Source organism: Triticum aestivum, chromosome 5D (genome assembly GCF_018294505.1).
Source record: "Triticum aestivum cultivar Chinese Spring chromosome 5D, IWGSC CS RefSeq v2.1, whole genome shotgun sequence".
Taxonomy (NCBI): domain Eukaryota; kingdom Viridiplantae; phylum Streptophyta; class Magnoliopsida; order Poales; family Poaceae; genus Triticum; species Triticum aestivum.
The window spans coordinates 223,736,233-223,763,946 of NC_057808.1; the positions used below are offsets into that span (position 1 = coordinate 223,736,233).

At 45.3% G+C, this 27,714-nt stretch overlaps 1 protein-coding gene and 1 long non-coding RNA gene across 56 annotated transcripts; one reads left to right on the forward strand and one right to left on the reverse strand.

The window, feature by feature from the left end:
• The first annotated feature begins 180 nt into the window (after window positions 1–180).
• On the forward strand, window positions 181–4,251 carry LOC123120273 (uncharacterized). 11 transcript variants are annotated; one of them, XR_006459366.1, is made up of 7 exons: window positions 184–1,096; window positions 1,191–1,643; window positions 1,805–1,951; window positions 2,110–2,149; window positions 2,253–2,327; window positions 2,436–2,522; window positions 3,527–4,251. It is a non-coding gene; the product is annotated as an uncharacterized lncRNA (long non-coding RNA). The 11 variants fall into 11 exon arrangements; XR_006459369.1 differs by having other exon boundaries at window positions 1,191–1,440; window positions 1,543–1,643; window positions 1,805–2,149; XR_006459371.1 differs by having other exon boundaries at window positions 1,191–1,951; window positions 2,237–2,327.
• Window positions 4,252–14,744: 10,493 nt separating this feature from the next.
• LOC123120275 (uncharacterized) lies at window positions 14,745–23,422 on the reverse strand. 45 transcript variants are annotated; one of them, XR_006459403.1, is made up of 11 exons: window positions 23,100–23,422; window positions 22,838–22,978; window positions 22,389–22,508; window positions 21,339–21,446; window positions 18,631–19,092; window positions 18,419–18,522; window positions 17,648–17,968; window positions 17,429–17,509; window positions 17,073–17,181; window positions 15,206–16,692; window positions 14,745–15,119 (listed from the first exon to the last, which is right to left on the reverse strand). XR_006459403.1 is itself a non-coding variant. In XM_044540250.1 (8 exons), the coding sequence occupies exons 1-8, from the start codon at window positions 23,164–23,166 to the stop codon at window positions 16,629–16,631; spliced, it is 726 nt and encodes a 241-aa protein (XP_044396185.1). In that variant the 5' UTR covers window positions 23,167–23,421; the 3' UTR covers window positions 16,121–16,628. The 45 variants fall into 45 exon arrangements, 6 of the variants coding, with proteins under 6 accessions (XP_044396185.1, XP_044396184.1, XP_044396183.1 ...); XR_006459385.1 differs by having other exon boundaries at window positions 14,750–15,119; window positions 15,206–16,707; window positions 17,711–17,968; window positions 23,100–23,421; XR_006459386.1 differs by having other exon boundaries at window positions 14,750–15,119; window positions 15,206–16,707; window positions 23,100–23,421.
• Between the last annotated feature and the right edge of the window lie 4,292 nt (window positions 23,423–27,714).

Genomic DNA, 27,714 nt, shown 5'->3' on the forward strand with positions numbered 1-27,714 from the left:
GCCGCCCCGGCCCCGGCCATCCAGGTGCCGCCGACCCACGCACGCCGCCGCTCCACGCGCGTGGTCTGCCCCTCCACGCCTCCATGCGCCGCTGCAGCCCACGCACGCCATCTGCCCCTGTAAACCTCCACGTGCCGCCGATGAGTTCGTCGTTGCCGATGGGATCGCCACAAGGTGAGTTGAATCAACCTAGCACACAACGCGGTGATTGGGAGATGGGATCTTCTGTTGCCCAGGGATGTACATCTGATTTTAAGAATATCATCTGAGTCCTGCGTCCCTTTAGCCTCCTCCCCTCCAACCTCCATGGCTCTGTGATGAAATCAAGGTTGACTGATGTTTGATATGAACAGAATAAAGTCTACAGGTCAAAGGGAAAATAGAATGGGCTTCCATATGATGGATGTACATGGGGGAAATAAGTCTGATATCTTGGTGTTTCAATCTCAGATTGAATTCTTCAACAAGATTTAGTCCAGGAGCAAGTCTACTGAGAAGAGCAAGGGTGTCGATCATGAATTTTTGTTTTAGTTGACTGTAGGTTTCATGTGGTATGTTTCCAGGTTCGTTCTTTGAATTTGTTTTCTTGTTAACTTCTGACGCTATAGATTTTATATCAGTAAAAGTGTCATCCTTGGTGATAAGATGGGACTATATTAGAGCTATTATTAGTGTATGCTAGACTGGATCAAATGTGGACATAAAAATGCAACAAAACTGCAAGTCCACATCTGATTCAACACACTTCCACTGTAGTGTTTGAGTGCATATACTGATGTTCTTTGATCAACATAGGGTGATGCTTGGTAGTTACCCCTCTCTCAGCCTTGCAAAGTTTGGGAGTGTGAATTTGCAACTTGGACACCTCATAGAATGTTGGTCCGAATATTCGAAATTGATCATGTATATATCCCTAGCAGATCTAAGATGTCACTACTCTTTTTTTGGTTGTCAGGAAATGTATTTTTGATCTCAGCTTCTAATGATGAAAAGAAGTAGTCAAGAATAAAATTTGATGTCCTTTGGCACCTTACAAGATGATAAACATCAACACTGATGTTCTGTTGTTCTGATAACTGCAAAATAGGAATGCATGGTACTTATGTAACCACATATGTTTCCTTCTTCACTTTTGGGAGGATATTTCTTACACCCTTTATATTGACTTGTCCCTGATCGTAATATTGCAGCATCAATGGGCATGAAGGGCGTGGGTTGAAGACCAATTATTCTACATTGTTCGGGCTATTTAAAGGTAACTGTACTAAACATCCTGTTCTTACTGCTCTTTACTCTTTAGTTAATACCATCAGTGTGGCATTCCTCCTTTTTAACGTTCTTTTAGTTAGTAGCAGTATTTTTGAAGTGTTTCTACCATTTCTCTGGAGGTTCTAGCGGTGTTCACGATATTAGGCTGTAATTGTTGCCAGCCTGATCTTGGTAAATTTTCCTTGCTTAGTCTTAATATTGAAACTTGCTCGGAGGATCCAACCAAGGCCACATTTTTGATAAATAAGATGCAAGATTCTATTCTGTCAACAGGCTTTGATGTGTCATCAGCAGCTCTATTGCAAGTCTCTAGCGTCGACTTACCCCAGTTCCTTCGGTTCAGATGCCGTTTCCTAATTGCTAGAGCTGCAAGGGTACATATTTACTTCCTTATCATCCTTGAGTCATGTTATCTGCGAGGGCACTTAATTGCTTACATGTTTGCAATTTCTATGTCGCTTCTTTGCTACAAAATGTAACATGTGATTTATCTTTTGCCAATCTTCGTCAAAGTGTTTTTGTTTATACATTGCAGGAACCCATAAGCCAATAGTATTAGATTTGGATGGCTTTCCAGGGATTGAAGTGGTTGGAGCTGCAGGCCGAACTCAAATTATTTGTTTTTTCAATACCATTTGTTAATTCAATTGCAAACATTGTGGTACACGTATTATGCTAATAGGTAAAGCTTCTGTTATTTACACCTTTTTTTATTTAACAAAATTGAATGTACAATTAGACGTTTAAGTAAGTTTTCTTTGTGTAGATACACCATCTAGCCTTACTCACGCCCAACTCTTTTTATCATTCACTTCCAACTATATTTTTCACTTTGTGTAGATAAAGACATGTCCCAATCTTCTTGGTCTGCTCACGTATGGTATGCATGAATCTCTAAGAATAATGTGGAATCATCTCATCTTCATGCTACTTCGCCAAGCAAGCTTACATATTTTTTGATCTATAGTTCATTTTTAATACAGGAGGCGATCTGAATTAAAGGAAGAACTCTATGTTGTCTGCTTGAATCAATTGTTCATCTCTACATTAACGAATAGGTATGGAGTTGCTTACTGTTACTTCAAATTATCAAGATTATCTGATACTTGGTATTTAGTGATTAACATACCACTAAATATAATATCTCATGGTATGGAGAAATGCAGAAGAATTTGTTCAGACTTCAGAAATGTGTGGTTGAGGAGACAGGAACACACAGCAGTCTGCACTACACACTTGACATACGTGCAAAGGTGAAAATTTCCCTTTTCTTGGTGCTTCTAATTATTGATGTCTCATGGTTAGGATAATAAGTATGTACTTTGTGATGCTTTTGTTTTGATACAGTTTGCATTATATATTATAGTTATATTTTGTCAGATGACATTTTTTTGTTATTTCTGATTAGAGCTTGCTGTGTCCATGTATAAATATTTTTGGGAGCGTACTATGACATTTCTGTGCCACGACACATTTGGTTTAGGTTTTTTAGAGCAAATAGGTGTATATATCATGATAATCGTTTTCTAAGCATGTGCATGAATATTACGTTTATGCTGGATCATTCCGAATTTTACTAACCTTGCCGGTAATGCATCTGTGCATGATCTTAATTGTTTGAATATTATCATTCAACATGAATGGGTGGCCTCACAACCAATATATAGTTGTACCTCAGTGGAACAACTTCATGTTAAACTGACGTACCAATCTGGCATATTGGCCCATCTGTACGTGGGAGGTTTTTTGGTGATATAATCATGCAGGTTAACCATCCATGCAATTGAAGTGACACGTCTAGATTTTTGGGGAAAAGTTGTGGTATATTCCCCGCATCTGCTCTTCATTGTCATAGCTACTTTGCTACCTCCCTGCAATCTGTATGAGTTGTGCGGTCTGATGCTTTTGAGTGAGAACACGCCTGATATGATTTACTTCTTTCTGCCCTGAATTAACAAGATGCTCAGTAACATTGTCTTGAAAAATAATGTATGCGAATGTGGATGTCAGATTGTTTTAAGGATTTGATTATGGTAGTTTTACCTATGACGATAACAAAATACAAAAGACACACACACTCACACACAAGTACTACTGAATTATGTTTTTCTATAGGTCATCAGATATGTTTGTGGAGGCTTTGGCTAGCAAATTTGTTAATTTTTGCACATAATATCCAATTAGGTTTGCCAGATTTATTTTTTCATTCTATTAGTTGCAGGCCTCATATGATAACTTGCTTTCCTTTTGCCCGCAGGATCTTCACTAAGATATATCGAGCAGAGCTCATCACGACATCCTGTGACGTTCTCAACCATGTTATCCTTCACGATAAACATATTTTGAAGGAGACAAGAGAGCATCCAAGCACGACCATGTTGAACTTGATGTCTTGCTGCAGTACAAGCGGCTGTTGTCCCTTGATCCAGGTATGATTTCCGAAGATTATTTCACTAATTAGCTATACCCAGTGTAGATCTGGCACGTCCACTTCTAAATGAACAAGATATTTCAAGGTGATGCATCGTGTCGTGGTCGTTGTCTGTGCTATCCGTCTTCCTCATTTGTGCTAATTTGATTACTCTTTTTTGAAGGCAGTGCATCGTCGGGTTTCTCATAACATGTTGGTAGATTTTATTTATTGTCTTCTTAAGAAATAGATCGACCCAAAACATTGTTCATATTTACAGGTTGATTATTTTCGTAGATTTATAATCCAAATACATGACCCAGTACAAGATTACGAGCTTGGAGTCGTCCTTCTTGTTTGGGAGGGCAGATTTGGTACTAAACACTTAATTGGTGTTGATAGACTTGTACTGTGAAAAATAATGGTAATATGAACAGACTGATAGTGGTATACATAGGGTGACAAGGAGTTATTATTTTCATTCCTATATGCAACTTTTCTGGCACTAACCAATAGTATTGTGCTGCCAGAACACTGTATGCTTAGTATTGATTAAATTTTATTATCAGCAAGTCATATGCCTTGGTTTGGTGGTACACACCGCAAGAGCTCCTTAAATTTAGGGACACATCAAGCCACAGTTTCATGGTTCTCAAGAACATTTATCTCGAGAAAATTCTAAATATTTTGATACCAAATTTGTCTTTTCGTCATCCCATTTTTCTGATGTAAGTTGGATGACCTTCATTCAGTTAGAAGTATAAGAACAGTAACAGCTGCTGAAGGGTTTTATTAAGTTAGAAAAAAACTTCCACAAAATCTTGTCACCAATAAAATTTACCTATAAAGGAATCATTTTAGAAAATAGATACAAGATCCTTGTCAGTTTGAGATGTTCAACTCCCAACTTGTCTTCTTTGTTCTGTTCTGTGCAAGTGTATCTTGTTGATTATGTGGATGGTGTACTTGTACATACTAAAATTGCGGGCAAAACAAAGTGATGGATGGTCTACAAGATGATATTGATGAATTAATCTTCAGGGTAAAATAAGCTAACCAACATGCATCTGTTTAGTTTGAAATAATATTGCCTTCAAAATGTATGAGTGCAGTCTTCGCATCTAATGTTGTAGAATCAAACATTGATGTTGCCTTACTAAGCATGTATGTAAATTCTCTTGGGAAGAAAAGGTATTAACTTGCAATTTGCAACATTGTCCCGAAAATACATGAGGTTCACACATATAATCATCTGTTTTATGTGGTTTGTTATTTGTGATCAATGCAAATGCTCAGAATTTTTAAAAGCGTGATCAATGATCTCTATTTATATCAAGATAACTAATGGAAAACTGTCTTTGACAACTTTAAACCTAACTCTCGGCACATTCTAATCTAAAAAGTATGGTACCATCTCATATGATGAATATTACTTTGGCGCACACCTCGTCCCCCTTGATAGCGGCGGTGGATCAACATGAACACTAGGGGAGGGGATCAAGGCGGAGAGCGGGGCGGTTGGCGGGGGACTCCTCCTTGGCTGTCTGTACGGAAGTATGGTGTGAAGGACAGAGGGCGCCATGGTGACGATGAGGTGGGCGCCATCTTATTTTAAAGGAGTGGGCTTCAGGGAGAAATGTCTTGCTATGGCGGAAAACCAAGCGGGAAGGGGAGGGTTCGACGGGAAAAGGGAAGGGTATGTTGTGGGGTGAGTTTTTTCTGTAGGACCGAGTGCTGGAGACTATATGGTAGATAGTCTGGACAACCATATTTCTCCGTCACATATGGATTAGATTTAGGGGAGCCCGGACTGTCCAGATGGTTGGATTTTGAGGAGCCTGTTGGAAGCTTGTTTTATATCTGTACACGTTAGGACGTATGCGGGAAAAGGAACTTCAACCTTGGAGACGACCTAATCGTTTGGTTGATTCATTTATGTGAATCGTAGCACGTAGCAACGCACGGGCGTTTTACTAGTAATAATAAACTTCTACTAAAAAGGCCGCAGTTATGGTGGGGTGTGTACATTTAAGGATGTATACCCTTCAAGTGTTTGGCTTATCCGAACACATCCTGGCGATCGTATAAAAACGAGAAGAAGAAAAATTGAAAAGGAGAAAAGGAACGAAAAAGAAGTATGGCCGGACTTATGCGTAGAATCTTCGGAGCCGAGTAGCGTTCCATGCGTTCGGCTCTAAACGATTGTCCGATGCATTACGAAAGCGGTAGGCTCCTCCAGTGAGAACTTCATCTATAATGAACGGACCCTCCCATTTTGGCTTGAGCTTGTCCTTTTTCTTCTCTAGGAGGCGTAAAATGAGCTCACCGACATTATAAGTCTTTGCCCGCACTTCTCTGCTTTGGTATCTCTGAGCCTGTTGTTGATAGAATGCGGAACGGGCTTTTGCAACATCGTGCTCCTCCTCCGGGCCGTCTAGGTCATCCTGCCGATCGAGCTCGGCTTCTCTCTCTTCATACATGTGCACTCGAGGTGAGTCATGAATAATGTCGCAGGGCAAGACAGCCTCTGCGCCGTACACCATGAAGAAGGGTGTGTATCTGGTCGTGCGATTGGGCGTGGTCCGCAGTCCCCAGAGTACGGAATTGAGTTCGTCGACCCAGTGCTTATCTGACTCCCGTAAGGATCGCACTAGTCTGGGTTTGATGCCGCTCATTATCAGGCCATTAGCTCGTTCGACCTGACCGTTTGTTTGAGGGTGATATACAGAGGCGTAATCGAGCTTAATGCCCAGGTTAGCACACCAATTTTTCACCTCATCGGCTGTGAAGTTAGAGTCGTTTTCAGTAATGATGATGTGCGGGACGACATAACGGTGTACGACACCGGATATAAAATCGATCACCGGCCCAGCTTCGGCCGTTTTTACTGGTTTGGCCTCTATCCACTTAGTTAATTTATTCACCATAACCAGCAAATATTTCTTCTTATGGCTTCCCCCTTTAAGGGGTCCGACCATGTCTAGCCCCCAGACCACGAAAGGCCAAGTAATGGGGATTGTTTAGGGCAGTGGGCGGCATATGGCTTTGATTGGCAAAAAGCTGGCATCCGACACAACGCTATACAAGGGCCTATGCATCTGCTCGGGCCGTGGGCCAAAAGAAACCTATACGAAAGGCCTTACTTACAAGGGCCCGAGCTGCGGCATGATGGCCGCCAAGACCAGCATGTATTTCAGCCAAGAGCTGCCGTCCCTCCTCTTCGGAGATACATCTTTGAAGAATTCTAGTAGTACTTTTCTTATAGAGTTCTCCTTCATGAACTTTGTAGGCTTCCGAGCGTCGAACTATGCAACGAGCCTCATTCTGGTCATCAGGGAGCTCCCGCCTATTAAGGTAGGCTAGGAAAGGTTCGGTTCATGGAGCAATGACAGCCATGATTACATGGGCTGAAGGTGTTATTTCGGTGCCCGAGCCCCCGATGATATCAGAATTGTGTTAGGCATCTGGGGGTGTGATTGGCTCCGGACTAATATTGCCGCTCTTGTCCTGCCACACCACGGATGGCTTGAAGAGCCTTTCCACAAAGGTGTTAGGTGGGACGGGGTCGCGTTTAGCGCCCATTCAAGCAAGGATGTCCGCGGCTTGATTACTGTCTCGAGCAACGTGATGAAACTCGAGCCCCTCAAACCGAGCTGATATTTTGAGTACGGCGTTGCGGTATGCCGCCATCTTTGGATCTTTTGCATCAAATTCTCCACTTATTTGGGATATTGCGAGGTTTTAATCCCCGCGCAACTCGAGGCATTGTATGCCCATGGAAACAGCCATTCGGAGACCATGCAGTAGTGCCTCATATTCGGCTGCATTGTTGGAGTCCGTATACATGATTTGTAGTACGCAACGGACTGTGTCCCCTATAGGGGATGTTACAATGACACCAGCCCCCAATCCGGCTAACATTTTAGAGCCGTCGAAGTACATCACCCAGTTGGAGTATGTGCTATACTCTTTAGGGAGTTCGTCTTCTGTCCATTCGGCGACAAAGTCGGCCAACACCTGAGATTTAATAGCTCGGCGTGGCTTGTATGTTATTTCAAAAGGTAAGAGCTAGATGGCCCATTTGGCAATGCGGCCAGTGGCGTCCCGATTGTTTATGATGTCACTGAGTGGTACTTCAGAAGCCACCATGATCGAACACTCTTGGAAGTAGTGCCGCAGCTTCCGGGATGCCATGAAGACCGCATACGCTATCTTTTGATAGTGTGGGTATCACGATTTGCATGGTGTAAGAACCGTCGATACATGGTACACTGGTTTCTGGAGTGGGAATTGATGTCCCTCTTCTTGTCGTTCGACGACGAGTACCGCACTCACCACCTGGTGAGTTGCAGATATGTAGAGCAACATAGGTTCGCCAACACTTGGTGCGGCAAGGATTGGGTTGCTTGCTAACAAAGTTTTATTTCTTCCAATCCTGTTGTAGCTGCATCCGTCCACTCAAAGTGGTCGGTGTGTCGGAGCAGTCGATAGAGTGGTAGCGCCTTTTCTCCTAATCTGGAGATAAAGCGGCTCAGGGCTGCTACGCACCCAACTAGTTTTTGGACCTGCTTTAAGTCTGCTGGCGTTGCCAATTGTGACAAGGCTCGGATTTTTGCTAGGTTTGCTTCGATTCCTCTATTGGAAACGATGAACCCGAGTAGTTTTCCGGCTAGAATGCCGAAGACACATTTTTCCGGGTTGAGTCGTATGTCATATGTTCGGAGGTTGTCAAATGTGACGCGTAGATCGTCCACCAATGATTCGACATGTTTAGTCTTGATGACGACATCATCTACGTATGCCTCCACTGTCTTGCCAATTTGCTTTTCCAGACATGTTTGAATCATGCGTTGTTAAGTGGCGCCGGCATTTTTGAGCCCAAAAGGCATAGTGTTGAAGCAGAAAGGCCCATAGGGTGTAATGAATGCCGTTGCCGCCTGGTCGGACTCCTTCATCTTAATCTGATGGTATCCGGAGTATGCGTCAAGGAAACATAATGAGTTGTGTCCTGCGGTCGCGTCAATTATTTGGTCAATGTGGGATAGTGGAAAGGGGTCCTTAGGGCAAGCCTTATTGTGGTCTTTGAAATCGACACAAAGGCGTCAGTATTTATCCTTCTTTGGCACCATGACCAGGTTGGCTAGCTAGTCCGGATGCTTGATCTCTCTGATGAATTCAGCCTCAAGTAGTTTGGCCAGCTCCTCCCCCATAGCTTGTCGTTTGGGTTCGAAAAATCGCCGCAGCGTCTGCTTGACTGGTTTGAACCCCTTTATGATATTGTGGCTATGTTCGGCCAGTCTGCGTGGGATCCCGGGCATGTCCGAAGGGTGCCAGGCGAAGATATCCCAATTTTCGCGCAGGAACGCTCTTAGGGCGGCGTCGATTGTTGGATCCAGCTGTGCTCCAATGGCTGCTGTTTTGTGAGGATCCGTTGGGTGTACTTGAAATTTGACTATTTCGTCAGTTGGCTTGAAGGAAGTGGATTTGGGCCTCTTGTCGAGGATTACATCGTCCTTGTCCACTGTGGAGCGCAGAGTGGTTAGCTCCTCGGCCGCGAGGGCCTCGGATAGTGCCTCGAGGGCCAGGGATGCAGTTTTGTTTTTGGCGCGGAGTGCTATATCCGGATCACTAGTGATAGTGATAACTCCGTTGGGCCTTGCCATTTTGAGCTTCATGTACCCGTAATGGGGTATGGCTTGAAAGCGTGTGAACGCGTCTCGCCCCAACAGGGCGTGATATCCGCTATTGAAAGGTGCCACGTGGAAGAGCAACTCTTCGGACCTGTAGTTCTCCGGCGTGCCGAATACTACGTCAAGCTTAATTTTCCCTGAGCTTCGTGCTTCTCGACTAGGGATAATTCCTCGAAAGGTGGTGCCGCTTTGCTCAATGCGACTCTTGTCCATTTGCATTTTTTGGAGCGTATCTTGGTAGATGAGGTTATGTCCGCTGCTGCCGCCGTTAATGAGCACTTTAGTGAACCGAAAGCCATCCACAATTGGATTTAAGACCAAGGCGACTGGTGCTCGGACGGATCGGGCCCTTGGCTCGTCATCGGCGGTGAAAGTTATTGCCATATCATTCCAAGGATTTATTGCGGCTACCTAGTTAATTTCGGCGAGGTCGCTTAGTGCCCTTTTGCACCGATTATTTGAAGAAAAGGTCTCGAAGGCCGTAAAGACATTGAGATGGGTGTCCTCCGAAGAGTGCCTCTCTGGGGTGGTGTTGGTGAGGATGGCCTCGCCGCTCTTAGCCACCTGCCGCAGTACCCACCAAGCCCGAAGGCTATGTGTTGGTTCGTTATTCGGCATCGTGTGTATTTGACATGGTTTGTCAAGAAATTCGTCAAGTACAGTTCTATGTCCCGTGAAGGGCTTGATTTTCTTGTCAGTCGAATGATGATCGGGTGCCCCATAAGGGTGCGTCCTTCTTGCCCGTCCGGTGAGCTGCTTAAGGGCGGGAGGTGTTGGGGAACGTAGTAATTTCAAAAAAATTCCTACGCACACGCAAGATCATGGTGATGCATAGCAACGAGAGGGGAGAGTGTTGTCCACGTACCCTCGTAGACCGACAGCGGAAGCGTTATCACAACGCGGTTGATGTAGTCGTACGTCTTCACGATCCGACCGATCAAGTACCGAACGCACGGCACCTCCGAGTTCTACACACGTTCAGCTCGATGACGTCCCTCGAACTCCGGTCCAGCTGAGTGTTGAGGGAGAGTTTCGTCAGCACGACGGCGTGGTGACGATGATGATGTTTCACCGACGCAGGGCTTCGCCTAAGCTCCGCAACGGTATTATCGAGGTGTAATCTGGTGGAGGGGGGCACCGCACACGGCTAAAATATCGTATATCAAGTGTGTGTCCATGGGGTGCCCCCTGCCCCCGTATATAAAGGAGCAAGGGGGAGGCCGCCGGCCTAGGGAGGAGAGGCGCGCCAAAAGGGGGAGTCCTACTCCCACCGGGAGTAGGACTCCTCCTTTCCTTGTTGGAATAGGAGAAGGGAAGGGAGAAGGAGAAAGAAGGAAGGAGGCGCCCCCCTTCCCTAGTCCAATTCGGACCAGACCATGGGGAGGGGCGCGGCCACCTTTTGAGGCCTTTCTCTCCTTTCCCGTATGGCCCATTAAGGCCCAATACGAATTCCCGTAACTCTCCGGTACTCCGAAAAATACCCGAATCACTCAGAACCTTTCCGAAGTCCGAATATAGTCGTCCAATATATCGATCTTTACGTCTCGGCCATTTCGAGACTCCTCGTCATGTCCCCGATCTCATCCCGAACTCCGAACTCCTTCGGTACATCAAAACTCAATAAAATTGTCATCGTAACGTTAAGCGTACGGACCCTACGGGTTCGAGAACTATGTAGACATGACCGAGACACCTCTCCGGTCAATAACCAATAGCGGAACCTGGATGTTCATATTGGTTCCCACATATTCTACGAAGATCTTTATCGGTCAGACCGCATAACAACATACGTTGTTCCCTTTGTCATCGGTATGTTACTTGCCCGAGATTCGATCGTCGGTATCTCGATACCTAGTTCAATCTCGTTACCGGCAAGTCTCTTTACTCGTTCCGTAATACATCATCCCGCAACTAACTCATTAGTCACAATGCTTGCAAGGCTTATAGTGATGTGCATTACCGAGTGGGCCCAGAGATACCTCTCCGATAATCGGAGTGACAAATCCTAATCTCGAAATACGCCAACCCAACAAGTACCTTTGGAGACACCTGTAGAGCACCTTTATAATCACCCATTTACGTTGTGACGTTTGGTAGCACACAAAGTGTTCCTCCGGTAAACGGGAGTTGCATAATCTCATAGTCATAGGAACACGTATAAGTCATGAAGAAAGCAATAACAACATACTAAACGATCGGGTGCTAAGCTAATGGAATGGGTCAAGTCAATCACGTCATTCTCCTAATGAGGTGATCCCGTTAATCAAATGACAACTCATGTCTATGGCTAGGAAACATAACCATCTTTGATTAACGAGCTAGTCAAGTAGAGGCATACTAGTGACACTCTGTTTGTCTATGTATTCACACATGTATTATGTTTCCGGTTAATACAATTCTAGTATGAATAATAAACATTTATCATGATATAAGGAAATAAATAATACTTCATTATTGCCTCTAGGGCATATTTCCTTCAGTCTCCCACTTGTACTAGAGTCAATAATCTAGTTCACATCGCCATGTGATTTAACATTAATAATTCACATCACCATGTGATTAACACCCATAGTTCACATCTCTATGTGACCAACACTCAAAGGGTTTACTAGAGTCAATAATCTAGTTCACATTGCTATGTGATTAACACCCAAAGAGTACTAAGGTGTGATCATGTTTTGATTGTGAGATAATTTTAGTCAACGGGTCTGTCACATTCAGATCCGTAAGTATTTTGCAAATTTCTATGTCTACAATGCTCTGCACGGAGCTACTCTAGCTAATTGCTCCCACTTTCAATATGTATCTAGACCGAGACTTAGAGTCATCTAGATTTAGTGTCAAAACTTGCATCGACGTAACCCTTTACAACGAACCTTTTGTCACTTCCATAATCGAGAAACATATCCTTATTCCACTAAGGATAATTTTGACCACTGTCCAGTGATCTACTCCTAGATCACTATTGTACTCCCTTGCCAAAATCAGTGTAGGGTATACAATAGATCTGGTACACAGCATGGCATACTTTATAGAACCTATGGCCGAGGCATAGGGAATGACTTTCATTCTCTTTCTATCTTCTGCCGTGGTCGGGCTTTGAGTCTTACTCAATTTCACACCTTGTAACACAGGCAAGAACTCTTTCTTTGACTGTTCTATTTTGAACTACTTCAAAATCTTGTTAAGGTATGATTACATAATAGATGGGGATACATACAAGGCATTCAAATGCCGCAAGAATACATCAATACATCATACATAGAAATCAAATCCGACTACGGATGAAACACAAATAAAAGCTCAAACGATATCCACCTTGCTAGCCCAGGCTGCCGACCCGAAACCTAACCCAAGATCGACGAAGAAGAAGAAGAAGAACTCAAAACGGGCAAACATCGCTCTCGCGTCATGATCATCGCATTATCTGTACCTGCGATTGTTGGTGTAGTAATCTGTGAGCCACGAGGACTCAGCAATCTCATTACCATGGGTATCAAGACTAGCAAAGCTTAATGGGTATGGAATGGATAAGTGGTGAGGTTGCAGCAGCAACTAAGCATGTATGGAGGCTATCATACGAGTACCAGAGTAAGATAAGAAACTACACAAACGTTCGCAAACATGTAATGATCACTAAGTGATCCTGACTACTTACGTTCAAACATAACCCAACCGTGTTCTCCTCTCGAACTTCCCCGAAAAGAGACAATCACGGCTACGCAACGCGGTTGGTGTATTTTAATTGAGTTTACTTCAAGTCCTCTACAACCGGATATTAACAAATTCCCATCTGCCACATAACCGCGGGCACGTCTTTCAAAAGTTTAAACCCTGCAGGGGTGTCCCAACTTAGCCCATGACAAGCTCACGATCCGCGAAGACAATCCTCCATCACGGGATCCTCCGATCAGACTCGGAATCCCGGCGCACAAGACTTTTCGACAATGGTAAAACTAATCCAGCAAGACCTCCCGGCGTGCCGACACCCTGATAGTAGCCGCGCGTATCTCGTCTCAGGCCACGTCCGGATGAGCGAAGCGTACAGGATCCAGATACCCCAAGTTGCGTAGGGGCGGTCTCGCACGGTGCTCTAGTTGGGACCAACACCATCGGCACTGGCCCCGCCCTGTATGTAGAAAATCCTCGGGTTCGCGACGCCCTATGCCAATTAATTATTAGGTTCAAGTATTATTATGGCAAATGTTAAAACCAATGTTGGGCCTTGCTGGAAGAGTTTTATTCAAAGCGAAACGTCAAAAGGGTCCCATACCCCTCATCGTGTTAGGGACGCAAAATCAAGGAACATAACACCAGTATGACGAAAACTAGGGCGGCAAGAGTGGAACAAAACAACATGCATAAGGCCGAGCCTTCCACCCTTTACCAAGTATATATGTGCATTAATTAAATAAAAGATATTGTGATATCCCAAGAATATCCATGAAATCCATGTCCCAACATGGAATAACCTGCAACTGCACCTGCAACTAGCAACGCTATAAGAGGAGCTGAACAAAGCGGTAACATAGCCAAACAACGGTTTGCTAGGAAGGGGGAAAATGTTAGAGGTTTTCATGGCAATTTGGGAGGCTTGAGAAACAAGTGGTAGGTAGCGCGACATAGCGATAGCATTGAGACAACTAGCATAGCAAAGATAGTAGTGAGATCCAAGGTGACGGTCATCTTGCCTGAAATCCCGCTAGGAAGAAGAATGAGTCCATGAAGTAGACGAAGCCAACGTAGTCGAACGAATCCTCACAATCGCAACGTAACCGGAACTATCAAGGAGAAGCGCAACCGGAAAGAAGCAAACATCATGGTAAACAACCATTACATAAACATGATGCACAATCAAGTACGATGCATGTTCGGTTTAAAGAGGCATGCCAAAGTGCAACAAGCAATACTATAAATTAAGTGGAGCTCAGTTGCATATTGAAGAAACACCACATGCAAGTATTTAGTTCACTCTCATTTATGTACCCAACAATATTAAATGTTGTTGAACATGGCAAGAGATGAAGCATAAGTAAACTAACTATTTAGGCAAGTTTAAATAGGGCCGGAAATAACAAACAAAAATTCCAAAAAATCCCCACATGTCATTAGCAATTTTAAGGCAAGCAACAATTTCAAACATTTAAATGTTGTTATCATGATGCGGATGACATATGCAAGTATATGCAATTTTATGAAAACTAGATGACCTATTGCGCCCATGGCGCAAAGGCCGAGTGCAAGCCAAGTATTGAAAGAATGTGCATTAAAATATGTAAAAACAAAATGAAACATATGGAAACAAGTATGGATCAATGATAAATATATGATGGCTATTTCAGAAGCATACCACACAGCAGTCTAAGCAGCAAATAACCGACAGTTAAATGCACAGGATGGTCTTAGGGGATTACATAAGATTCAAAAGGATGATAAACATAGAATTCTTGGTAGGCATCTATACTAATGCTAAGTTATATAACAAAGGGCTCTTGCAACTTGCTTATATTTAGTAGACGATCAGGCGCAGTCCTTTGGAAGTGCTTTTGAAGGCGAAAGCATATGCTTGCCCTTTGTTCATCTGTGCCTGACGAAAGAAGTGGCTCCAGCCTCTAGTGATGATGGCCCTTTTGTCAACACCCTTGATAAAGCGGGCTGTAACAGCGATAGTTCCGTCTCCAGTAGAGTTCACCATGTTCAGCATTCATGTGTGGGAAAAGGGAACCCGTAGAAAAGGAAACCCTAAAGTACTGAAAATAACAGTAAAGGTCAGTTAGTATATCATTTTATACCATGTCATTGTATGAAACAGAACATAGAAATTACAAAGGATTACCATTCTTTTGCCGTCTGTTGCAAATGTTTTTGTCATGTGGCACACATAGTAGCGATCAGGCGTGGTGGTACTGTGGATTATCTTTCGCAGTCTATGAACATTATGGTTGTAGAGCTTAACTATGTTGCCACACACAATGTGGTGACTAAACTCATCTAAGTGGTGGATGCCAAGCTTACCTATGTTAAATTATACAAAGTTATACCATTTAGCAGTTGATGTGAGAGTTGTTGGAATGGGTAGAGCAATGTAGCTCTTACCACGGAGAATGTACTTTCCAGTGGATTTTCTTGCCTTTGAACTTTTGGATTGAGCTTGCTTTGCGTGGGCGATGAATATACTCGAATGGCTTGTTGTGCTTCCGACACAGTGGTTCGTCCGTGATGAATAGATAAGAAAATCATGGTAAGATAAAATAATCTCTATGATTTGAAACCTAAGTCAATAGTCATCATAAGTATGTTTTGAGTATCACCATGGGTAATTTGGCCACCGTTGATATCACTGGCTGTGTCTGCCTCCTCTTGTTTAACTGTTGTCATCTAGAAAGTAGTAGAATAATTAAGCTGACTTATCTGCCTGTGGTTTCAGTTGGGATGTTTAGCAGTGATGCATGTGTCTTAATATAGTGAGACTGATTATTATAGGACATAACTTCACAGGCCATTAGTAAGAAATTGCAAGTGTATCAGGACTGGATGTGCTTGCCACATATGTATTCCTATATGTAGATGGAAACAGGACAATATAAACTATGCAAGATATTATTCAGCAGAACAGCTCAGGTACATGGCGATCTTGAGACTGAGCGATGACTGATGGTTGTCCCCATATAGTGCCATCTTGCAACTTTCAGGAGCACATCGGCGAACATTAGCCAGAAGCCTTGAAGGGGCTAGGAGAATAAAGAATACATTTGAAGCATAATCTTGTCCACTTTTTAGTAGCATTCCACACAACTTTAATAGGAAGCCGTAGTCATGGTCTGACAATGAGCAAAAGAGTCTGACAATTCAAATATCTGATCTTAGTTTTAAACATGGATGTCTACTATGGAGCCGTGATGTATACTATGCAAATCAATCCAAATAGAGTCAAACACCAGAACAACCACACATCAAGAAGCCCTATCCATCCTAGACAAAAGAGAACAATCGATGAAGGAAAATACTCTCTCCTCCAGGAGCTTCACAAGATCCGAATTCTCTTGCATTTACACACATAGATTCAAGAAAAAAAGAGCAGCGCTAGCGACCGCAACACATCATAGTCATAACCAAGAAAGAGACGGCGGTGGAGTCGGGTCAGCAAATCTTGCCTTGACCAACCAAGTGATCCCATCCATGCCGTCCGCGTACCTCAACCCGTCCTGCCGCCGCCAGCGGCCGCCTCAGGTTGGTGATGTCGCAGAGCGTCTTCCTCCTCACCGAGGTGGCGCTGGCAGAGCCGAGTTTCCGCAGAGCGTCCATGTCCGATGCGTTCCTGGTCTGCATCACCGCCATCTGTGGTGAATCGATCCGGCGGTCATAAACAGCGGACGCACGCGATGCCTCCAGATAAATAAAAAATGTAAAACTATAAAATATAAGCACTGTCATCATCAGATAGCTTAATTCATAAATCCTGGCACCTCCACCAAGCAGCCATTTCACATCTTCAGTACAATAAAAAGAATGTTTACTTGAAATGATTGACATGTTCTTGATGATTATTTAAATCACATAGTTTGCTCTGTCGTCAATCAACATAAACAGTGAAAGAAAATTAGAACACAGCACCTTTTTATGTAGAAGAGGCGAGCAGACTATTGGAAAACATGGCATATATTTCTGCATATGATTGAATGTGAAGTGGAGTACTGGCTGACCTTGCAAAGACTCCTTTTCTCGAGGGAGTTAAGACATACATATTAGAGGCAAGTAGAGAGCGGCCGTACTTGTCGTCGGCTTCCACGCAGCCGCACCATAAGCACGAAGCTGAGAGGCCATAAACATGCAGAGGCTACTTTTCAAAGATTACACTGATTACTCTCAAGGAAGAAAATATGTAATTCATAGAAGTATATCGACATAGCAAAATCTTTTGATCTCCATGATTCCACTGAGATTGATTTGCCTGGGGCTGGGGACCCATCCAGGACTATAGGATAGCAAAATCAATGAATCTAACAAATTGCAAGGTAATGGGAAATTTTGTGGCAATGAAGGACCAGGAGGAGGGAACCTGTGATAGCAGGGTTGATTCAGTTAGGGGTGATGAATCCCGAGCTCTCCGGCACCAAAGAGTCCCTCTGTTGCCACCATCCTATGAAATTACTCTCAGTTAGATCGAGATAGTCAGGGATTCTCAAGCCTGTGCAAAATTCTAATCCCTCACAAGTCTGTAGATAAGCTATTCTACAATCGACTATTGGATCGAAAGACCCTGCAACTTTTTACATACTCGCACGGGGAAATCACAAGCGCCAACGACCCCAAGAGGTGCGCCTGGGTGAGAGGGGCGTACAAGGAGGTGGATGCCCCATAGGCAACGCGGAGGAAACAGTCAGAGGTGCAGGCGCCGCGCCGGCGTCCATGGTGACACCGCATACCAGCAGTCCGAGCGGCTAGGGCTAGTTGCGGATGATGTTGAGGACCTGCAGGTCGAGTTAGCGCAATGGAGATGGTAGAGAGCACAGGAAGGTGCTGGATGGCCGCTGGGACCGCCGGAGTGGGCTGGAATCGGCCGGTGGCTGCTCCCCTTCTCCAGATCGAGGCCATGCTGCTGGCGCCGTGAGGAAGAGAGGAAAATGAGATGAGGCGGGGAGGCGGAGCGGCTCTTCAAAATCTGTATGAACATGTTCTATGCTCGACCAATCCAAAAGGAATATCATTTCTATGGCTACAGTGACCATGCCTACAAGGCTACAATCAGTAAGCAGCAACCATTGTTTGGCAGTCTACACAATCACTGTTAGACCCCCTAGCTAGGAAGCAGGAAGCACCACATGTGCACACAGAACACCCAAAGAACTAACCCAAACAGGTAGTGCAGTGCACTGAAAAATGATGACACTACACAAGCATGCACACGAGAGAAAGCATACGAACATCTTCTCCAATAAGCAAGGAGGAAGCGTGTAGTTTTGAGATAAACTTAGAAACTAAGCATTTGAGATCAGCAATAACATAAACAAAATTCATAATCTAATTAACTGGTCCGCAAGAGAATCACCTATGATCTTTGTAAATTGATGAATTAGGGAGGGCTTCCATGTTTGCTTTTATCAAGTTTAGCTATGCTTTGATGTATTGTTCGGCAATGCTCAGGCTAGCAGCCTACAAATTAGAGGCATCATATATGTTTTGCTAGGCAAAAGGGAAAAACACAATCAAAATCTTATTTGAACGGACAACTCTTGCACTGAGATTTTACAAGAGTGATACCTTGGTGTTGCGTTCAGATTTAAACGACTCGGAGACCTCATGCCTACATTGAAAAACAAACCAAGTCCGTCAGCTTGGGAGAGGGCTGCTTTCCATGAGAAGCAATTATAAAATTCTATGACAAGAGATTGTAAGCATCTAAAATCAAGCCAAACTATCTAATTAGAAGGCATAGAAGGACTACACACTAATCTTTGTAATATAAGCATAAGCATGCTCATCTCCCCAACCAGGACGACGATGACTCCAACCAAGCATGTCCAGCTCTCTAAGGAGCCATGGATGACAAATATATGATTGTACACTAACTCAAATGATTAGCAATAAATAAAATATCACAACTAAGGTGGAAATACGAAGAGACAACCCGAGAAATTTTTTCAGGTGCAGCACACACTCCTGAAACCAGATGGAACATGCCGTGCAACCCCCACCACCACCTTCAGAAAATCCATAATAATCCTAATGTATGACCAAAAAGAGAACAAAAATTAGGAAGGTTAACTAAGGTACGGTATTGATGATTGCATTAGAAAAAATAAGAAAAAGATGTACTTCTATGTGGCACAATAAATGGTGCCGAGCAAATAAACTGTACATTTAGCTTTCCTGTTCGACCACACAGAAAATAGGACAGCCCAACCGAAGTACTAAATTAGTCTTTATGTGTGAAGGCTGGAAGCTATAGTCTGTTTAGTGATAGATTACCCATCAAAGCAAAAGTAATTCAAGATTTTCAATGGTATTCCAAAAATGAAGATGAATAAGACTCGATATTAAGTATACAAGACTTTGTCCTTTCTGTACATACCAATAAGAAAAGCTAGAGAAATTAAAAAATATCATCTCATACTACATTTCCTGCCGGTGAGCTTGTCAATCAAGCTGAGGTGAAAAAATATTCAGAGGTCCACCAGGCAGTTGTTGGCGCAGCCCTAGACTAGCTCTCTCTGGTTCACTCACGGACGGAGGTAGACGAAGGCACACTGAAGAATTTTGTGGCGACCAATACCCCGGCGACCAACGCCCCGGCGCTCAAACGCCCTTTTTTTCAGCTCGCAACTGCCTCACGGCTACAGGCACAAGCACAGCACTTAAGTAGTAGATGCACGCGCACAGCTCATCGGCCACACCGGCCACTAACCTATGCACCTACGCAGGACCCAGCCTCGCAACCGGCCACTAACCGCACGTACTCATCCACTCCTAGAAGAGCTCACCTAGCTAACTAACTCAGCCATGCATGTAGGAGTAGCAAACTTGGCCAGCACACTCGCCAACGGCCTGCTCTACGTGCCAGACTGAGTACACACGCTACACACGATACACACATATGCCACGCTGCTGCGTCCCCGGAAGTGCCCGTGCTCCCCGCACTTGTAGCAGCGCCTGCGCCTGTTGCCGCCGCTCCCCGACGCCACGCTGCGCCCGTCGTCGTCGTCCCGAGCACCGCCGTGTCGACTCCCGTGCTGCCCATTGCGCCGCTGTCATGAGCAGCTGCTCACCCCCGCGCCCGCCGCCGTCTTGTCCACGGCGCCGAACCCGCTCGTCGAACGCACGCAGCCGCCCGAGCGCTTCATCGAACGCCATCGTCGTCACGTCGTGGAACTGCTTGATGCCGGCGACGACGGGGAAGAGGCGATCCGGCACCGTATCCAGCAACTTCTTGACAAGTGCTGCGTCGTCCAGCGTCTCCCCGAGGTTGGCATACCTCGCCGCCATCGCCGCGAGCCTCCCGCCGTACACGTCGAGCTCCTCGCCGTCCGCCATCTTCATCCGGTCGAATTCGCCACGCAGCGTCCCCAGACTCGCCGCGCGGACCCGATCAGCGCCGACGAACCTCACCTTCAGGGAGTCCCATACCTCCCTAGCGGTGAGCTTCGCCGACACCTGCAGCAGCACATCCTCCGGCAACGCCCCGAGAAGCAACGCGCACACCATCTTGTCCTTCCGCGCGTTCACCGCCGCGTCGCCCGGCGCCACCGCCTCCCATACGGTGTGGACGTCGAGGATCGCCTGCGCCTTGATGGCCCAGACCGTGTAGTTGTCCGCGGTCAGCATCGGCATCGCCATCGTCGCCGATCCGCCCGCGCCGCCGCCGTGTGGGACGAGCGCCATGGTCGCCGGTGATCGCCCGAACCGAAGCTCATGCATGCAGCTAACAAGATCATGCATGTAGGAGTAGCAAACTTGGCCAGCACACTCGCCAACGGCCTGCTCTACGTGCCAGACTGAGTACACACGCTACACACGATACACATATGCCACGCTGCTGCGCCCCGCACGTCCCGCCCGTCACGCGCGTCACCGACGCGCCCGACAAGCCCGACGGCACCAATGTGTCCCGCCCGTCCCGCGCGCACCCGACGCGCCCGACGAGCCCGACCACACACGCCGTGGCTTATTCCAACAGCAGTAACCCATGATGCTTTTTTTATAGCTAGCAAAGTGAACCATATAGTAGATGGGAAACAATATAAAGGCCAAATAAAGCAATAATCCATTCATTTGTCGTAGCCAAAAAGAATAAATAAAATAGGATGTAAAAAAACAAATTAAAAACAGAGAAAAGAACAACAAATAGAAAATGGGAGGAGATAGAACAAGCAAAACTAAATCTAAGAAAATGAGAGCATACCAGGCAAAGTGAGAGTAGAGCAAATGTGCGCAGAAAAATAAAAAAACAGAAGGGGAGTTGAAATACCCACGGATGGGTTGGAGACGGCAAGGTCATCAAGAAGTACGCCTAGCTCTCGCGAAATGTGAAAATTTTGGAAGCATGAGCATCAAATCAGGTATTTCTACTTGCTCCCAAGCTGAAAACCAGAACATCCAGAAAACTATAAATTAATTGAGCAGGACAACTTCATCTCAGATTAGATGTTAGACATATATCCTGCTTTTGACATGGCTAACCGCTAAAAGATCCTCATGTTCGCGTAGTACAAAATCAGTTTATGGCAATATAACAGATCAAGTGCCTAAAATAATTAGCTTGGATCATCTTCGGCAATATTCCAACAAATAAGGTTATGACCATTCCTTATCACCCATAGCACAAACCCTCTGACTTTCAACTCAGCTACAAGATCAGCATCATATTTAAAGAGAGTTTATTAATTAACTACATAAAGCATAGGTATGGATAGCACATGGAAAGTAAAACCAGAGACGAACTTTAATACTTTCACCAAAGCATGGCAAGATATACGTTTGTTTAGCTACAACTACTTGATTATATACTAAGAGACTACAAATCAAACATGTCAGTAAATCAGGAGTAAGAACACCATAAAAATATCTTGGCAAACAATTAATAATTGGAGATGGGAAATAAACCAAGCCGAGATACTTGTACAATCGTTCAAGTAAATCCACGGAAGGTAAATGCCATATTCTTTTCTGTTCTAGAAGTGTGTAAATCAAGTTTAGATCATTTGGCAACAGAACTGACATCTGAAGCATATTATTGATAAACACAACCCACACTCTGTTTTCAAGAATCATACAAAAGCAATCAAAATAGAAGGCTGGGTAACTAAAACAACTTTGATTAAAGCTGTCACACTACAATCAGGATGGCTTTTTTTAAACCCACCCATAACATGCATGGCATGAATCAATATTTGCTCGACAAAAAATGTATAATACATTTACCATCACATGAAGGATTACATTCATAAATTAAAAAGGAAAAATCGAGAATCACTGAATACTTGTTAAATACACATGATAGGGAATATAGAGGTCAAGAATACCTGCTGAAGCACTGAATTCCACCAAAAATGTCCGCGACAGATTGAATAGCTCTCCAGATTCAGGTGAAATGCACATCCATAAAAACGCCTCCGCATATTTGTTGTCAAACAATGGTTTGCCTAAAAATAGTATGTCATACACATTTGTCAGTACATCAATCAGAATTTTGTTTCTATGAGAAATAAATCACTCACATTAGCACAAACAAAATGAAAGAATTAATCTCACTTGGAGCCTGAGCCATAGAAATTAAAACAATGCTTGAGCTAGAAAACATAACTCTAAACTGGACAGCAGCAGTTCCTTCTAAACTAGTGTGGGCCATCTTTTGTGGAGATAAAACCCGAGCATAAACAACACACGGACAAACTCTAGCCTTATGGTGACACACGAATCAGAAATTAAAAATGTGAGGATACAGGGAGGAAGATTGTTGAGACACAAGCACCTAAACCTGCAGGTCGACATCTCGAGAGCTGAAGGAAGAGGAGGGAACCGTGGCAGAGAAGAGAGGCGGCCATATCCTTGCTCCTGCTGCTCCGGCCGGCGCACGACCTCTAACTCCTCTCAACACCCCTGCAGCCGGCAGCTTCATCCATGAGACAAAGGGATGAAAAGAAGCGAGTGAGGACAGGGGGATAGATAGAGGGACATGTAGTTGCAGCTTCGCTAATCAAAAGAGGGGAGAACAGAAAGGAAGGAGGACGAACTTGCGTGTGTAGGTATGAAAGACGACGAGCCGGCGGCACTCCTTCCGGTGATCTCTCTCCCTCTCATCTTTTCTCTTCAGCAGATCGGATCGAGCGCCCTCGTCGTCTCCCTTTGCCGCCAGATCTTTGCCGTCGCTGGAGAGAATAGTGAAGGGGAGGAAGAGGCGGCGCGGTGGAGAGCAGGGCAGAAGGGGAGGAGGCGGCGGCGCCGTGGAGAGGGAGGGGAGCGGGGCGGCTAGGTTTGGAGGGGAGGGGAATGGGTGTGCTTGTGGCTCGGGGGGAGCGGGGGAGACGATGGCTCGGGCGGAGGGGGGGAGATGCAGGCCGGCTCGCTCGCTCGCACTATTTCGCTCGTGTGGTGCGGTGCGCCCTCGCGTTTTTTTTCCCACGTGGAGGGCGGCGCGGTGGTTTTTACCCCTCGCGTGGTGCGGTGCGCTCGAGAGATGGTTGTGCCTAGCACTTATCGAGGGTTTATACGTTAGATATTGACATAATATGATATGAGGCATTTGTCACCATGGCGGAAGGAAAAGGATGTCACGGCGATGAAAATTGGAAATGGTGCCACAGCAACATTCTGGGTTCCGGTAACTCGTTGGAGTACCGGTGCAAAAGAGCAAGTGTGTGGATGTGCAGAACATGCTAGAGATGGTGGGGTGATCCCGGATTCCGGATGTCCCACGAGTTGGTGGCAAGGCAAACATGGAAGGAAAGGTGCAAGCGACAACTCGGACACGGTGCAACCACGAGCATCTCATACATCACACACGCATTCGTCCATGAGTGTCGTCTCGGCGTTATACCTTCGAAGCGGATCGGGTTTGATGCGTCGTAGATGGGAGTAGACGTTCTCGCAACGGTAGTGGAAGTAGTAGTACACGGGTCGTAGTGGGAAGTAGTGGTGCTATCGTTCATCAGCGATCATCGGGACAGCAGTGAAAGTAGCAGTACACGACATCTTATTGAGAATCACGGTGGCGGTAGTTGTACACATGTTGTAGTCGAACTTGATGGAACCAATGTCCTCGAGGGTAGTCGTGGTACTTGGGGTCTTCGGACTGCCGGTCTCGGTTCTTGCGACGGTAGTGGTACAAGGTTGGGAAGTAGTCGTACTCGCGAACTTGTCGGATCCACGGCGACGGTAGTGGAACTTGACGCACCGCCGTGTGTAGTCGTACTCGGTGTTACATGTAGTTGAACTTGAGGGGGTCTTGGCGTCGGACTTGCGGCCTTGGACAGAATCATGGCAGGGTTCAGCTGCTGCCCCACGTCCATGACGAAAACGAAGCTCGGGCATGAAGTCGAAGCAGCAAGCAGGGGCGCGGCGGCTGTGGTGGTGACTAGCAAGCGGCGGCCATGGGTGCTGGTGGAGGCCGGCGCAGGGCGAGAGGAGCAGATGAAGGCTCGGGCTCCTCAAGCCATGGGGATGGCCGGCAACAGGCAGCTGCGGGAGGCCGAGGGGAGCGGCGAGGTCGGCCGGATCTGGAGCTTGAGGCATCCGGCGGCGACGCTGGAGCAGGGCACTGGCGGTGCGAGGGAGAGGCCGCGCGCGGCAGAGACGGCTTGCGGGAGCTCCGGCGAGGGCACCGGTGGTCGGGGACGGGCGAAGCGGCGATGAGGAGGCCGGGGATGCGGAAGACGGCGTGGAGGCGCGGCACTGGTCGCGGGTGTGGGAGGCGGATCCGGAGCGGGAGGTCGCCGATGAGGAACTGGACGGGGCGGCGCGGGCTGACGAGGTGCTGCGGGGCGACGGTGTGGGAGGACGAGGGGGAGAGGGAAAGAGGTTGCGGCGCTGTCGGGAGGACCGGGAAGGGATCGAGGGAGAGAGTGGGGGTTCGGATCCTCTCTGGCGGCATGAGCAGGGGAACGAGGGAGAGGGGGGTTGACCGAGAGATGAGGAGGGAATCAGGGCTAGGGTTTAGGTGCGGCTGGGCCTAGGTGGTTAGGCCCAAGAGGCCGGCTGGGCTGCAAGGCTTTCTCTCTCTCTCTCTCTCTACTCTCTCCAAAACTCTTAAAAACAGAAAAGCAAAGAAAGAGAAAGGAGAGAAAAGAAAAGAGTGGTCAAGAATTTGGGCATGGGGATCATTTTCCTGGACTCACAAAAAATGCGAGGAATTTGACAAAAATAGTCTGAGGATTTTTAGAGGAAGTAAAATCCACGCCTGTTGGATTTGACTCAAACAAGTTTGAATTTCGAAACCCATTCAAATGAACTCCAAATGGGTTGAAATTATAGGGGGTGACCCTACACACCAGATGTGATTTATGGGCGGATTTTGAACATTTATGGAGAAGTAAAATTGCAACTCAATTTTACTAAAAGGTCGAAAAGGAAGGATAGGAAGTTGAGTCGGATAAAAGAAGAGTTGAAGAATAATGCAAATGTGTTATGGGTGATTCCAAGTTAATGGAATATTTATTATAGCCCCCTAATATATTGGAAGGATATGTTATAAAGAGAAATCACCATGCGAATTCCCTCGATTTAAATAGATCAACGATCTATGCAATTTATTTAGTTGAGTTTTAAAAAGGGGTTGCAAGATGACATGATGCAATGCACGTGATGCAAAGATGAAAGCAACAAACAAAACAAAACACACGACGAATCTCAGAATCCATGGAAGGCATCTGGAGCGCCGGTCTTGGGGCGTCACACCGAGATGTACTCTAGGCTTGCTCTCATCACAAATGAGATTGCCGGCTTAGGAAGCGAAGAGATGACTGACAAATTCATCATCAAGAAGATCCTAAGAGCCTTGGATGGAAAATATGATACCGTGTGCACCTTGATCCAAATGATGCCGAATCACAAAGATCTCAAGCCCGCAGAAGTCATTGGTAGAATTGTTGCTCATGAGATGTCACTCAAGGATAAGGAAGAGCTCCACAACAAGTGAAGTGGTGCTTACAAAGCTTTAAGTGATGCTCCTACAACATCAAGTGAGAAGCAAGTCTCCAATGAAGAATTGAGCTTAATGGTGAAGAACTTCAACAAGTTCTACAAGAATAGAAGCAAAGAGAAAAGCTCCAAGTCAAGGTCCTACAATGACAAAAGATCTTCTAGTCGTGATCGTAATTGCTACAGTTGTGGAAGACTCAGACACTACTCCAATGAGTGTACGGCTCCCTACAAAAAAAGAGAAGATTCACCAAAAGGAGGAGTAGAAGAGATGAATCACCTCCAAAAGAGAGAAGGAGTAGAGATGATCGTTATGAACGAAGACCCTCTCGTAGACGCAAGGATTCGGAAAGGAAGGACAAGTCATCAAAGAGCTACACAAGAGGAAGACATCAAGCTCACGTTGGTGAATGGGTATCCGGTTCCGACTCCGACAACTACTCCGAGAGAAGCTATCACTCTCACTCCGGCTATACTCAAAATGAAGGTGTTGCCGTTCTTGCACTTGTGTCATCCAACTCCTACGACATATTTGACTCACCAAATGAAGGAATTGGAAGATGATTCATGGCTAAAGGCCCTAAGGTATCACACCCCGAGTATGTTGATTTCAATACTGATGAAGATGACTTGCTAGGTGATGATGATTTACTTGTTGACAATGCTAGTGATGAAAACTATGATAAACTTGCTAGTAATCATGTTAATCAAGATGAAACGAATGAAAATTACAAGGAGGAGATTGAGCGTCTAACTAAAGAACTAAACACTCTTAAGTTAGCTCATGAAACAACTCTAGAGGATCATAGAGAGCTCCTAAGGACTCATGAGAAGCTACGCTTCGAGAAGCTAAATTTAGAGCAAGAACATGAGTTTCTAAAAGCTATCAATGATGATCTTCGAAAGAAGAGTTCTTCTTATCTTGCCAAACATCTCATCTTGTCTACTTATATGCCACAAGTAAAATCTAGCAATAAGAGCAAGAAAGATTCTTCCTCTAGTAGTAACAATAACCATGCTAAATCCAATATTGTTGCTTCTAGTAGTTCTCTTGATTCCACTAATGATTCTCTTAGCCAAGTTACACTTGATCAAGAAAATAGCTTATTGAAGGGAATTATAGAGAAAGGTGTTTACAAGAGCCTTGCCGGAAGTAAGCAATTTGAGGAAATTGTACGCAAGCAAGGAAGGCACCGGAAGAATCAAGGTGTTGGTTTCGAACGAAAATTTCAATGCCAATGGAGTTGAGTGAGAAGAAGATCAATACCCCAAGACGAAGAAAATAGCTTATTGAAGGGAATTATATAGAAAGGTGTTTACAAGAGCCTTGCCGGAAGTAAGCAATTTGAGGAAATTGTACGCAAGCAAGGAAGGCACCGGAAGAATCAAGGTGTTGGTTTCTAACGAAAATTTCAATGCCAATGGAGTTGAGTGGGAAGAAGATCAATAACCGAAGACGATGTTTGTTCCTCAACAAGACAAGTATGACCCCACTTCTTTCAAGGGAACACAAGCTAAGACGATCTTCCACCACAAGACCACAGGCTAAAAGGCAAGGACAAGCTTCAAGAAGAGATTGACTCATTTGAAGAAGCTCCTAAGGCCATGGTCAAGTGGGTTCCCAAGACTACATCAAGCTCTACACCATCAAGTATGACTACAACTCCAAGGATTCCCATCAAGTTGATGTGGATCCCAAAGAAGAAGAACTAG